Raw genomic sequence first — 13,747 nt, 5'->3', positions numbered from 1 at the left:
ACCTACGGTACGGCCATCTGTATCGCTGAGGCACGCAAGCCTCCCCACCAACGGCAAGGTCCATGGTTCATGGGGGGGGGAGATATATATATATATAAAACAAAGATTCCAAGACTTACCAAGCGGGAAAGCGCCGGCAGACAGGCACATGAACAAAACACACAAACACACACACAGAATTCTAGCTTCCGCAACCGATGGTTCTGTGTGTGTGTTTGTGTGTTTTGTTCATGAGCCTGTCTGCCGGCGCTTTCCCGCTTGGTAAGTCTTGGAATCTTTGTTTTTAATATATTTTTCCCATGTGGAAGTTTCTTTCTATAAATTCATATACATGGATATTGTACAATTCTAATGCAGACAGAGTTATGAGCTACAGTCCTTGTGAAGACGTTCATTGATGGAGTAGAAGGAGTTGGCTTAAAAACTGTAATGTTTACTGATGATACAGGCAGACTAAATAGGGATTCAAACCCAGTCATACTGGACACAGGTCAATTGATAGCTTAACAGGCTTATAACTGGTACTCTTTACAATTTAATCTCACAAAGGTGGGCAGTTTCGAACAAGCTGTTACCACAAATGGCAATTAGTGGTCATACACTAAAAGTACAATAAATGTAAAATTCCTTTGGGATCCAAGTGGATAACAAGCTAAAATGGAGTGAAAACAGAAATTAATTGACCAATAAGCTCAGTTTCACGTATTTTACACTTACCAAATATTTACTGTCCAGTTTTTTTTCTTCTTAGTGGTACTTGCTGCTAATAATGAAAATAAGTCCCGAATTAGCGGTGCTTTCCACAACCATAATGCAAGAAACCAAATTATCATAAAGTTTTGTTTTCTTTCCTAGGCTCTGGAATGACTCTATATCCTCCCATCACACTTGAAACAAGAAACTAGCAACCTGCAGATTAAAATTAAAAATACACCTGTTTACCCACATTAAGAAAGTCCAGTATCTGATTGTCTAGATTCAACAACTGAAGATACCTGGTAGCTGCTTGCTAGAGGTATCTGTGCTTATTATGAACTGACTTCTGTTATCCAATGTAATAAGACAGACAGTTTTTGATTTTGGGGCAGTCCTACTAAATCCCCTTTGTTGAAATTTAACCTGGTAAGTACAAATGGTTTACAACATTTCGTAGCAGCTAATTAATACTGAAATTCCTAACAGGAGTTCTTCATTAATGTATAAGGTCTTGCTCTACATCCCTGAACGCTGTCTTGTGATGGGATCTACAGAACATATTCTTAAGTGGCTCATCTGTTAATCTATTCATAGTGATAAATATTTTTTTAAAGTAAATAACAAAAGCCTGGAATGGGATTGGTGAAGGAAGAGGGTTTCTTGTAATAAAATTTACAATGCTATTTGAAAATAGTATAATAATATATTATAAACACACTTCTGTATATACAAGTTTGTAAAAAGCACTCTGTTTATTCTTAAATACAGTTCATTTAGTACATTTTTAGCCAGATACTGACAAGAGTTAGCAAAACTTTACATGGGCTGTGCTCTTCATCATAAGGAAGTGTGATCAGACACCCTGTAAAAGTTATATCTCAAGAGCATTGTGCAAGATATGTAACCTGGAGTGAAATTAACAAATTGCATTTCACCCTCATAGAAGAAAAAATGGATGCACCTGAGAAATTAATTTGCTCTTGACTGAGGAAATTCTCTTCCTGAGTTGGTCCATATCACTATTAATATGTACATTACGCCATGGTACCAAAAATACAAAAAGGTTATCAGTACAATTCGGTTCATAAAGTATGAAATGGTTGACGATGAATATGATGATACAAATGAACTTTATATTACTGTACTTTGAAAGTATTGTCTTCATAAACTGTTATGATCTCTGGTATTCGCACTTCAGTTTTATAGTCAATATTTTAAGGCAACAATATCTGGCCAGAACTGCCAAAAACAATATATTGATACAGTCAACATACTATGCATTAGGCAAAATAATTTTTAACAGGGTCGTCACCAAATTAAATATTGCTGTATCATTTTTAAAGTCTGTATTGTATATTATATACTGATAGCACCAAACCAAAGTCACTGGTTAAAAGGACAAACAGTAGTCAGGATTTACAGAGTAACTAAGTGCTCACAGAGCATATTTATGTAAAGTTTCTCTTTAGTTACTGGTGGTATTGCCTCCAACACCACAGTAATTTCCACCATCAAACATAAAACTTTCTTTTACAAAAATGCTTTAAATTCTGATCTGAATGCAACAGGCCACATTCAAAATCCTTTTAAATAAATACACCAAAAACTAAGTACTCTAGAAGTCACTTCGGCCATAAAAATACACGATTTCTGTAACACCAGTCTAACAATACACTTTTAAATTAACCTGAAATATATTCTTTAATTGCTTCAATATCATTTACAGCAGTCCATGAAGTATAAGTGTCTTCTGATGTAATATATTTTACACAAGTCTGTTGCATATATATATATATATTTATATAAAGAAGATGTGTGTGCAAGAATTTAAAAAAAAAGTCACTTGCTTTTAAAAAATATATTTGCTATGGCACTTTTGAGAAGGATGACAACAAGGCTGGTTTTGGCACATGGGGAGTTTCTAGTATTACATTGGAACCACCACACTGTGGTGGTCTCATCTGTCACACAGATGTCTGCATCACACCAGATGGGATTGATTTCTTTTGGTTATTCTTTTTGTGATCCAAACTTTCAAACTCAGAATCTTCAATCTCACACAAATGTGTAGAAATATCACTGTTGCTGGTGAATCCACCAAGCAATGATGCTCTTTCCCCAAGTACTGTTATCACTGATCCATCCTCGTCATCACCCTTACGGCGCTTGCTAGTAGGAAATCCATAAGGCACCACTTCCTCATCATCAGTGTCATCAGCATTATTACAACCATTAAGTGGTTCAGTCTCTGTTTCACTGTTGATGTTATAACGAGGTAGGTATGTGTTTGGATGGCATAAATAGGTGTTTGGTCTTTTAAATGAATATTCTTCTCTCGAATTATCCAAAATGTTATTAATATTCAAACTGGGGCTGTCAGGATACTGGCTTTCCTCAAATTCAGTGCCACATTCTGAGTCACCTATATACTCAGATTCCTGGTCCTCATTAAGTGTTTCAATGTCTCTCACTGGGTCCACTGGTCCATTCACTGCTGGGAAGAAATATGCTTTGTAAAATGAGCAGATGGGCAAATTGGTGTTACATGCAATTATCTGATTTTTTTCTGGAGATAAAACATTACCTGTTGTAAGAATTAAATTTCCTTGGTGGGTGTTAGATTCGTTACTTTCATTGCTATGGAAACTAGAAGAATCAGGTACTTCACTTCCAGGAACCTCAGTTATATTAGGAAGTGGATTCTGACTGCGATGAACCCAGTCAGAGCAGTCCCAGTGGTAACCTGAAAAGAATTACAAAGTTAAAGGAACATGATGCCATTCAATATCAGCAAGAGATAAACTCCAAGCCACATCAGTTCAGAGCATAGTGCAGCTTGTGTCAGTGTGAGTGCACAGTGCAAAGGGGACAATGGACCTCACAGTGGAGCAGCAGGCATTCATTGTGGAAAGTTACATGACAACAAAGTTGTGGAAATGGTGCAGAAAATTGTTTGCTGAGAAGTTTAGTGGTATCAAATTGCCAGCAAAGAGTGACATGCAACGCTTAGTCTGGAAATGGCGTCAGACAAGAACTATTTTAAACAAGTCAAGAAACATTCTGAAACATGCCTGCACACTAGAACATGAGGCTGCAGTTCACCAGACAATGCTTCAGAGTCCTACAGAATCAACTCAGCACACGTTGCAAGAGACCGGCGTATCACATCGATCATGTGGATGAATACTCCACCTGGACCCATTCTCCAGGCCACTGTTATTTGCCCTAACCAGCATTATGAAAGTACCTAACAATAAGTTTCCTCAGTGGTCAAAATGTGCTGGTTGTGTGATGCATGTTCATTGAGGGTCATTTTTAAAGTATGAACGAATTTGTAATGGAGTAAGGGAAACTTTATTTATCAATGTAAATTGTATCGCAAATAACAATACACATTTTTTTTTCACTTCCCGACATAGTCACCATAAACATTTAAACATATGTCAAGCTGTGGCATCTGCTTCTGGGTCCCAGCATGAAAGGACTCTGCTGCCTGACCGTTTCAAAGTGTCATCATCTTCCGAGTGCTTTGCACCAAGAAATTCCTTCAGTTTCCGAAACAGATCAAAGTCTAATGGTGCTAAGTCAGGGCTGTATGGTGGATGATCCAGTAATTCCCAAAGAAACTTGTCCAGTTGCACCTTTGTTTTTGCTGCAACATGAGGCCAAGCACTGTTGTAAAGCAGAACACTGCCGCTAGAGAGCAGTCCCCACCAGTGAATTTTAACAGCGTGCATAAGCTTTAATAACGTTTCACATTACCTCTCAGCATTTAGCATAATTTCTCTAGGCAAAAAGTCTAACAGAAAACACCTTTCCGGTCCCAAAAAACTGTGGCCATGATATTCCATGTTGAAGATTCTTGTTGGAATTTTGATGGTTTCGTCAGGGAGTTTCAATGAACCCATTCACTGGATTGATATTTATTCTCTGGAGTGAAGAGGGCAATCCGTATTTCATCACAAGTCACAATGTGACTCAAAAACTAGACACCATCCTTATGATAGCACTCCAAAATGGACAAAGAAATTGCCATTTGCTATGTTTTGTGTTCTTCTATAAACATTTTCAGCACCCATCTTGCACATATTTTTTTTGTGGTGAAGTTAGTCAGTAACAGTGTGAAAAACTACTGATCTTGAAACTTATAAAAATTTCTGAAGGACCTCGCCAGTAGTGCAACATCTGCTTTGGTGAACTACCACTTCAACTTTTTATGTCACGTCTTCATTCATGACAGTGGGCCACCCAGATCATTGTTTACCTGAACATTCATCCTCCTTTCATTAAACAGCCTACACTGTTTACGCATATTTGTGCACATTCATTAAATGTGCACAATAAATTTCAACATGCTGCCAGTGAGTTTCAGCAAAATGAACTTGATTTGCATTTAAGAACTAAATAACTGAGCGCAATTATTCAGATAGTGAAGGGAGACGAAAATTTAATAGTCGGGAATGGAATTTGGTAGTAGGAGAAGGAAGAGAAGGTAAAGCAGTAGGTGAATATGGAATGGAGATAAGGAATGAAAGAGGAAGCTGCCTGGTAGAGTTTTGCACAGAGCATAACTTAATCATAGCTAACTCTTGGTTTAGAATCATAAAAGAAGGTTGTATATGTGGAAGAGGCCTGGAGATACTGGAAAGTTTCAGATAGATTATATAATGAGATTTAGGAACCAGGTTTTAAATTGTAAGACATTTTCAGGGGCAGATGTGGACACTGACCACAATCTATTGGTTATGAATTGTAGATTAAAGCTGAAGACACTGCAAAAAGGTGGGAATTTAAGGAGATGGAACCTGGATAAATGGAAAGAACCAGAGGTTGTAGAGAGTTTCAGAGAGAGTATTAGGGAACGATTGACAAGAATGGGGGAAAGAAATATAGTAGAAGAAGAATGGATAGCTTTGAGAGATGAAATAGTGAAGGCAGCAGAGGAACAAATAAGTAAAACGACAAGGGCTAGTAGAAATCCTTGGTGAACAGAAGAGATATTGAATTTAATTGATGAAATGAGAAAACATAAAAATGCAGCAAATGAAGCAAGCAAAAAGGAATACAAACATCTCAAAAATGAGATCGACAAGAAGTGCAAAATGGCTAAGCAGGGATGGCTAGAGGACAAATGTAAGAAAATAGAGGCATATATCACTAGGGGTAAGATAGATACTGCCTACAGGAAAATTTAAGAGAACTTTGGAGAAAAGAGAACCAACTCTATGAATACCAAGAGCTCAAATGGAAAACCAGCTCTAAGCAAAGAAGGAAAAGCAGAGAGGTGGAAGGAGCATATAGAGGGTCTATACAGGGGAAATGCTCTTGAGGACAATATTATGGAAATGGAAGAGAAGGTAGATGAAGATGAAATGTGAGATATGATACTGCATGAAGAGTTTGACAGAGCACTGAAAGATCTAAGTCAAAACAAGTCCCCAGGAGTAGACAACATTCCATCAGAACTACATAGCCTTGGGAGAGCCGGCTTACCATCTGGTGAGCAACATGAATGAGACAGGTGAAATACCCTCTGACTTCAAGAAGAATATAATTCCAATCCCAAAGAAAGCAGGTTTTGACAGGTGTGAAAATTACTGAACTATCAGTCACAGCTGCAAGGATTCCATAGAAATGTTGGACAGATGTGGCAATACTGACCCTACGACTTATCTTAGAAGAAAAATTAAGGAAAGGCAAATCTATGTTTCTAGCATTTTTAGACTTAGAGTAAGCTTTTGACAATGTTCAATGCAAAACTCTCTTTCAAATTCTGAAGGTGGCACAGGTCAAATACAGGGAGCGAAAGGCTATTTACAATTTGTACAGAAATCGGATGGCAGTTATAAGAGTCGAGGGACATGAAAGGGAAGCAGTGGTTGGGAAGGGAGTGAGACAGGGTTGTAGGCTATCCCTGATGTTATTCAATCTGTACATTGAGCAAGCAGTAAAGGAAACATAAGAAAAATTTTGAGTAGGAATTAAAATCCAGGGAGAAGAAATAAAGACTTTGGAGTTTGCCAATGACATTGTAATTCTGTCAGAGACAGCATAGGACCTGGTAGAGCAGTGGAATGGAAGGGAAAGCGTCTTGAAAGGAGGATATATGATGAACATCAACAAAAGCAGAGGATAATGTAATGTAGTCTAATTAAATCAGGTGATGCTGAGGGAATTAGATTAGGAAATGCGACACTTAAATAGTACATGAGTTTTGCTATTTGGGGAGCAAAATAACTGATGATGGTTGAAGTAGAGAGGATATAAAGTGTAGACTGGCAATGGCAAGACAAGCATTTCTGAAAGTATTTGTATGGAGTGTAGCCATGTACGGAAGTGAAAAATGGATGATAACTAGTTCAGATAAGAAGAGAATAGAAGAGTTTTGCTACTTGGGGAGCAAAATAACTGATGATGGTTGAAGTAGAGAGGATATAAAATGTAGACTGGCAATGGCAAGAAAAGCGTTTCTGGAAGTATTTGTATGGAGTGTAGCCATGTATCGAAGTGAAACTTGGACGATAACTATTTCAAATAAGAGAGTAGAAGCTTTTGGAATGTGGTGCTACAGAAGAATGCTGAAGATCAAATGGATAGATCACGTAACTAATGAGGAGATACTGAATAGAATTGGGTAGAAGAGGAATTTGTGGCACAACCTGACTAGAAGAAGGGATTGGTTGGTAGGACATGTTCTGAGGCGTCTAGGGATCACCAATTTAGTATTGGAGGGCAGGGTGGAGGGTAAAAATCAGGGAGACCAAGAGATGAATACACTTCATGCTTAATTCATAAATTATTGTCAATGACAACTCACTCCTGGGAGAGAATACTCTTATGTGTCTGTAACATTGAATATTACAGAACATACTTTTCTTAAATTAATAAGAAGGTCCCACAATTTTTTCTCAGAAAAGTGAAGGTAAAAAGAAAAAAAAATTGAAGGAGCAGGACTCGAACCAGCGAATGTAACCCGACATCTTTAGTCACTAGGCCCTTGCGAACATTAGCAATATGTAACTATGATTTTGTCTTAGACTTCCATGAAGATTTTGACCACTGATGTGTTTTTGCCTTACATTTGATTATAATAAATGGTAACAATAATGAAATGTTTTCAAAAGATCCTTAATATTTGAAGTACTGTGAATTTACAGGAGACATGTCATAATTTAAAACCTACCAAATATAAGATTCAACCAAATGACAAAATCCAATGTCTTCTCTCACTTCTCAGAAATCCAGAATTACCTCAGAAGTCAGCAGACATCCTCAACGATTGAAACTGGGCATGTATGCATCATAATGAGTTTAGGGGAAGTGTCACTGAGGTGAATCTAGCGTCTCCCAGAGCAAACACATGGAAGTCACAGGGTGACATGTACTGCTCTCACTTAAACTTGGCCATTACATGTTTTGTGACATTGGAGACATGTGGACACATGTTATCATGGACCAGAATCACTCCGTCAGTCAGCAGCTCAGGCTGTTGGCTGTTGAGAGACTTTTGTAGGATATGTTGTGTCCCATAGTACATGTTGTTGCTAATGGTTTTTCTGTGCTTGAGTAATTTGATCGGTTTCAGACCTCAGACATCGAAAAAGTCTGCTGAGGGAATAGCTTTGAATTTTTTAGGGGCAATGATGATGCTTGCACAAAACCATGCTGAATGATGTTTCAACCAGTTTGCAGGTTGTTAAGATGTTTTACACCTTTTTACTTGAACACTCTTAATATACTCAATCAGCACAGCACCAGCCTTGACCAGAGACCTAACAACAGTTTCTGGACCAATTACCTCTCATCACATGGTGCTTCATCAGCTTCAGAGGATGGTGTTTATTCTTAGTGACCCAGCAGGTGTGGTGCCTCACATAATAACAAATGCGATGCCTTGTCTACCATGAGTGTAACAAGGAACATAGTGTCCTGTCCCTGTATGAGTCATGGCTTGGCTTTGAGAGTTACTCTCACTGTCTATTTATCTAGTGTACCATCAAGACACTTCTGGTTCACTCCATAATTAAATCCAATTTAATATGAATGGGACAATTTGGACCAAAGGACAGTAGCTCTAAAGCTGTCCCACAGACCACCTGTGAAATAATGTTTTATGTTGGTATACCATTCTATCAAACACTGCATTCCTTGTTCTGGCCATCTGCAACTGTTAATTGCAAATGGAATTCCATAATTGTTTTCCAGCATATATCTTTCTTTGTTCTAAGAAAGGAAAAAGTGGTACCACCTGTAAAAGACAGTTTACTACTGTTTGAGCAACTCCATTCTTGCCAGTGATGCAGTACCACCAACTGTAGTGGTCTGATTTGTACTAATGCATGGTCAATATTTTAATTTTGTTCACCAGGATTTAAACTTTAGATTATGGTTTATGGTGCTTCACACCTCTCACTGACCTTCCTTACTTAGTAAAACTTGAATAACTGATGATCAGCAATCTAAAGTCAGAGTGTTTTTCCCAACTCATTTCTACATGCTCACTTTGTGATTCAGATTATGTCAGTTCATTCTGCCAGTTTCAATTCAGTCTATAAAATTTGCAACCTAATCTGAATTTAAGAAATTAGTGATAATTTGCCATGTGAGAGGTAACAGTGAAAATTACCATTCTCAGCAACCATTGATTAAGAAAAATTGTCATCTAGAAAGAAAATATTTTTTTGTTATTGCATTGCTCTCCACCAATTATCTATTATTCTTCAATGCATCACATTTCAAAATGCAACCTAATAATTGTACTCTTAGAGTCCAGTTATCATTCAGTAATGCTAATCATTTGCTTATTCAGTTGTACCATATCTGTGGGTGTTGGGGTCTTCAGTATCAGTAAAGCCCTCTCTCCAGTATATCCTATGTCAGCTTCTTCAAAATCATAAATGTTTCCGCCTACCTTCATTCATCATACTTACAGTATTCATCCTCTGGTTTCCATCTACAATTTTTACCCTCCACACTTCCCTCCATCACCAAAGTGATGATTCCTTGATGTCGCAGCAATGTTTTTTTTGGTACCACATTCCTAAAGCCACTAGTCATGTCGCAGCATTTTATTTTTCATTTTATTTTTTGCAACGAATCTGTGGTTTAGTCAAGCTGTACCACAAATTTATTGTTTCTCCAATTCAGTTATATCCTTGTTAATTATTCAAACCACTCTCCCATTCTTTGACATTGTTCAATAGTACCACATTTCTAAAGCCACTAGCCATGTCCTGTCTGAACTGCCTACTGCCCATGTTTCATTTTCATACATGGCTACAATTTAGACAAATTCCTTCAGAAATGACTTATAATACTTAAATGTACGTCAGATGTTACCAGAGTCCTCCTTTACAGGTATATTTTCCTTTTATAGCCAGTCTGCATTTTATATCCTCTTCTACTTCTGCCATTATTAGTTATTTTGCTGTCCAAATAGCAAATGTCATCTACTACTTTTAGTGTCTCATTTCCTAATTTTCAATTGCTTTTCTAAATCCTTCACCCTCTCTGGTGGAATTACAATGTTGTCAAGAAACCTTATTTTAGTCACAAGTATCCTTTTTGGTGTTGCCATGCGCAAATACCTGGACAAGAACTACAGTTACGAATATTTAAGTATATACACAAGCATTAAGAAAGCATAAAGGAGGATAGATCATCCCAATTATAGAGGCAGAAAGAGCAGTTTCAAAATTTAATTACAAGGAAATGAAGACTTACAAGATTTGCTTTTCACTAGTGGCAGATCACTGATAACACCAAGTAATGTTGAGAAAAATATTAACTTTTAGAGCCAACTATTACTTCATGCAACAAAGTGATGATCTGAGACTATTAGAGCATTAGAAGGGAAATGACCAAAACCTCCAGTAGCAGAGGGTCTGAGAGAAATTGATAAATGCCCAAGAGCAAATTTATTTTGTTCTATCAGATTGTGCTTTTGTACAGGGAAAAAGTGGCGAAAGTAGCACACAACAACACAGAGAATATAGTCAGCTTGACCATTTTTTTCCACTAATATTACACTTCACTAGTTCCACAAATTTGTCTGAATGACGCATTCTGGCTGCAAAAGGTGGTAACGTTTTTAAAGAGAATATCCAAAAGAAAATACAAGGAGAAAACAGATTTCATAAGAAAACTATAATATTGACTACAAACCTCCCATGATGCGGGGGTCCTCATCTATGGAACTTATGGATGAAGCTCCGGTCTGTGACCCCCTACCTGGCCTCCCGGTGGGCATAAGACCTCGTGGAAAATCTGTACCCAGTGAACGTTTCAGGTCTGCAGCAGAAAAAAAGAGAGAGGGGGGGAAAATAATGCAGACATTTGATCTGAGCACATGTAAACAGTCACAGCATTCATCAACAAATAGATTAACATGCACAATTATGTGGTAGCAATTAACTGATGTTGCTGAATACTACTAAGATTCTGTCTTGGAAATCAGGGTGAACACTACTTAATTCACTTTATGTTTACTAATAGTTAAATTAATAAATAATGTTAAGCAAGAAATGCTGTATTCAAAACTGTAACAAAAGTACAAACATAATGCGAGGATGCTTTTCGTTATTGAACGTAGGCATAAACTAATAAACAAAAAAAATAACATACACAAAGAAATAAGTACTAACAAGCCATGGATTAAATGATACCACAGGAATAAGGAACACAACTTACCATTCTTAATTTTATTGGAGTCAGTATAAGAACTCATCTGGTCTGTCATCTCAGCCCAAGAGGGTTTATGGAGGCTCTCTGCGTCGAGCGTGGTGACAGTGTGGTTGGGGATGGAAGGGACGGGAGTACTCCTATTTAAGTTGCGTAAGTAGTCAGGAGGCACATTTTCCAATTCATCCCCAGCTGACCCATAACTACGCAATGTGTCAAGGTTATTCAGAACAGCAGTGTGGTTGTAAGATGTAGGATCATTGTTGGAGCTTGGAGTGTAGGAAGCAGGCCTAGGAGGGCACTGAGGGGGGACCTGCAAACAAAACATACCGTACCACTCAGACAACAAAAAATAAGAGATCTTGTGCTGCATGCTGTTTAATCTTTATCATGCAATTTGCTGATTACAACACAAAACTGCAGCATGCACAAAGAGAATTTAACATTAAAAATATTAAAATTAAAGTTTAAAGAGAAGAGTGTCTATTGAAAATTGTATGTCACTTTACATGCCAATCTGCAGCAGCAGTTTCTTATATATGCAATACTGTTCCTAATGCTTTCACAGTCATGCATTTTATTTTAGGAAATGTGAAAAATTAAATTATTACCTGACTGACTTCGAGGTTGCTGAGTTTTGATCCTCTTTTGAAGTCATTATCATTAGGTCGGGCAGAATTTAACACGATGTCTTTTCTTGTCTCATTATTTATATTGTTTGCTCTTTCTCGAGATCGTTTTACACGAAATCTCCTGTACATAATGAAGCAGATTACCAGAAGAATGAGGATTGCAACAGCTACTATGATTCCAACAAGTTCTTCACCCGTAATGTTATAGATACTGGATGATATGGATGAACCATACACTGGATTGGCACAGTGTACACCAGTGACATTTGGAGGACACACACACCTGTACGTTCCAGGTTCATTGTAACATGTACCACCATTAAGACAAGGTCCACGTATGGCTGTTTCACATTCATCTATGTCTAGTTTGCAAAAGTCGCCAGTAAAACCAAGGCACTTGCATATGGGTCCAGAGTTTCCTTCTTCACAAACACCACCATTGAGACAGGGGTTAGGGCTGCAATAATGCCCATATTCACAGCGTTTCCCACTAAGTCTTGGTGGACACTCACACAGGTAATCATTGCCTGCTGGTGCTGTACGACATCTACCACCGTACAAACACGGTGAAGAGGCACATGGATCTGTGTCAATTTCACACGAATGACCTGCAAATCTCTTTTCGTAACAAAGGCACTCATAGTTATCACCACCGAGATCCTTGCACGTACCTCCATTCATACAAGGTTGTGAGCCACAAACACCAGGAGGTGTAAGCACTTTCAGAGCATCACAACTAAAGTCCACATTAGCAAATCTTTTAAGGATAGCCACACTGCTTGCACCACTCATATGTAAAGGTACTGATACATGGGAAATGCGAACATCATCCATGCATCCAATGAATCCTCTCTGGACATCGTCATAACCAAGTATCGTAGGATGATGGCGAACTTCTGCACCAAGATACAGGTCATCTGACTGCAAGTTGAGAATATCATTCGCTCCAGGTGCTGAGCCATGAGCTATATGCTTTCCGTCCACAATGACCTGTGCACTATTCTTCTCCCGTTCTAATTTCACTTCGTGCCATAAACCATCACTCACATACACACTGCTGACTCTCACTAGCCCTTCTCCACTACCAAGATCAAATCGGTACTGTACAACTCCATTCACAACCTGAAAAACAAAAACAAAAAAAAAAAGGAAAAGGAATTTTTATGAATCATTTCGGACAGAAACATGGCTGCCTGTCATTTACAGAGAGCTAAATTTCTGAAAAATTTATAGCACTGGTAATACCATAGAAAGCATAATAATAATAATAATAATAATAATAATAATAATAATAGTAATATGAGCTTTGTACTTTGGGTACCATAAGATAAACAAAGAAAATTATAAATTCTTTCTTCTTTAGGGGAAGAATAACTTTGCTTGTATTGTAAAATAAGATGACTGATGTGTACATTACGAAAGATGATAGCCCCTTGCAATTGTTTAGTTTAATGCTGCCATGGTGTTTAGCACAATGCATTACATTAACGTAAGTGATATAATCTGATAACAATAGCAACAGGACTCTTTCATAATTGATGGGTCACAAAAAAGGTAATAGGAAGCAGACTGTACGAGAGAAACTGGAGAAAGTCAAACATAAGGTCAGATGGAAAACAAACAGAAGGTCAGATGGAAAAGCTGTAGTACCCTACTCTTCCTTCAGATCTTTGATGCCAGCAAAACAAAGGTTTCTGTCATCTATGATCATCAACTTGTTTCTGCTTCACGTATCTTTA

General features: G+C 37.8%; 1 protein-coding gene across 5 annotated transcripts in view; it reads right to left on the bottom strand.

Annotated features, from left to right (window-relative positions):
* Positions 1-1,376: 1,376 nt before the first annotated feature.
* Positions 1,377-13,747, bottom strand: part of LOC126282042 (fat-like cadherin-related tumor suppressor homolog) — a 1,587,586-nt gene continuing 1,575,215 nt past the window's right edge. For 4 of the 5 annotated variants that reach the window (XM_049981457.1, XM_049981459.1, XM_049981460.1 and 1 more), the window contains 5 exons: positions 11,988-13,130; positions 11,386-11,689; positions 10,861-10,986; positions 3,281-3,439; positions 1,377-3,190 (listed from right to left, as the gene is read on the bottom strand). In XM_049981457.1, the coding sequence (XP_049837414.1) occupies positions 2,661-3,190; positions 3,281-3,439; positions 10,861-10,986; positions 11,386-11,689; positions 11,988-13,130 (2,262 nt within the window). In that variant the 3' untranslated portion in view covers positions 1,377-2,660. The remainder of the gene's footprint in view (positions 3,191-3,280; positions 3,440-10,860; positions 10,987-11,385; positions 11,690-11,987; positions 13,131-13,747) is intronic. The other variant, XM_049981458.1, reaches the window with a different exon arrangement.

This window comes from Schistocerca gregaria, chromosome 7 (genome assembly GCF_023897955.1).
Source record: "Schistocerca gregaria isolate iqSchGreg1 chromosome 7, iqSchGreg1.2, whole genome shotgun sequence".
Taxonomy (NCBI): Eukaryota; Metazoa; Arthropoda; class Insecta; order Orthoptera; family Acrididae; genus Schistocerca; species Schistocerca gregaria.
The sequence above is the reverse complement of the archived record's forward strand: the minus strand, read 5'-3'. Positions and strand labels throughout refer to the sequence as shown.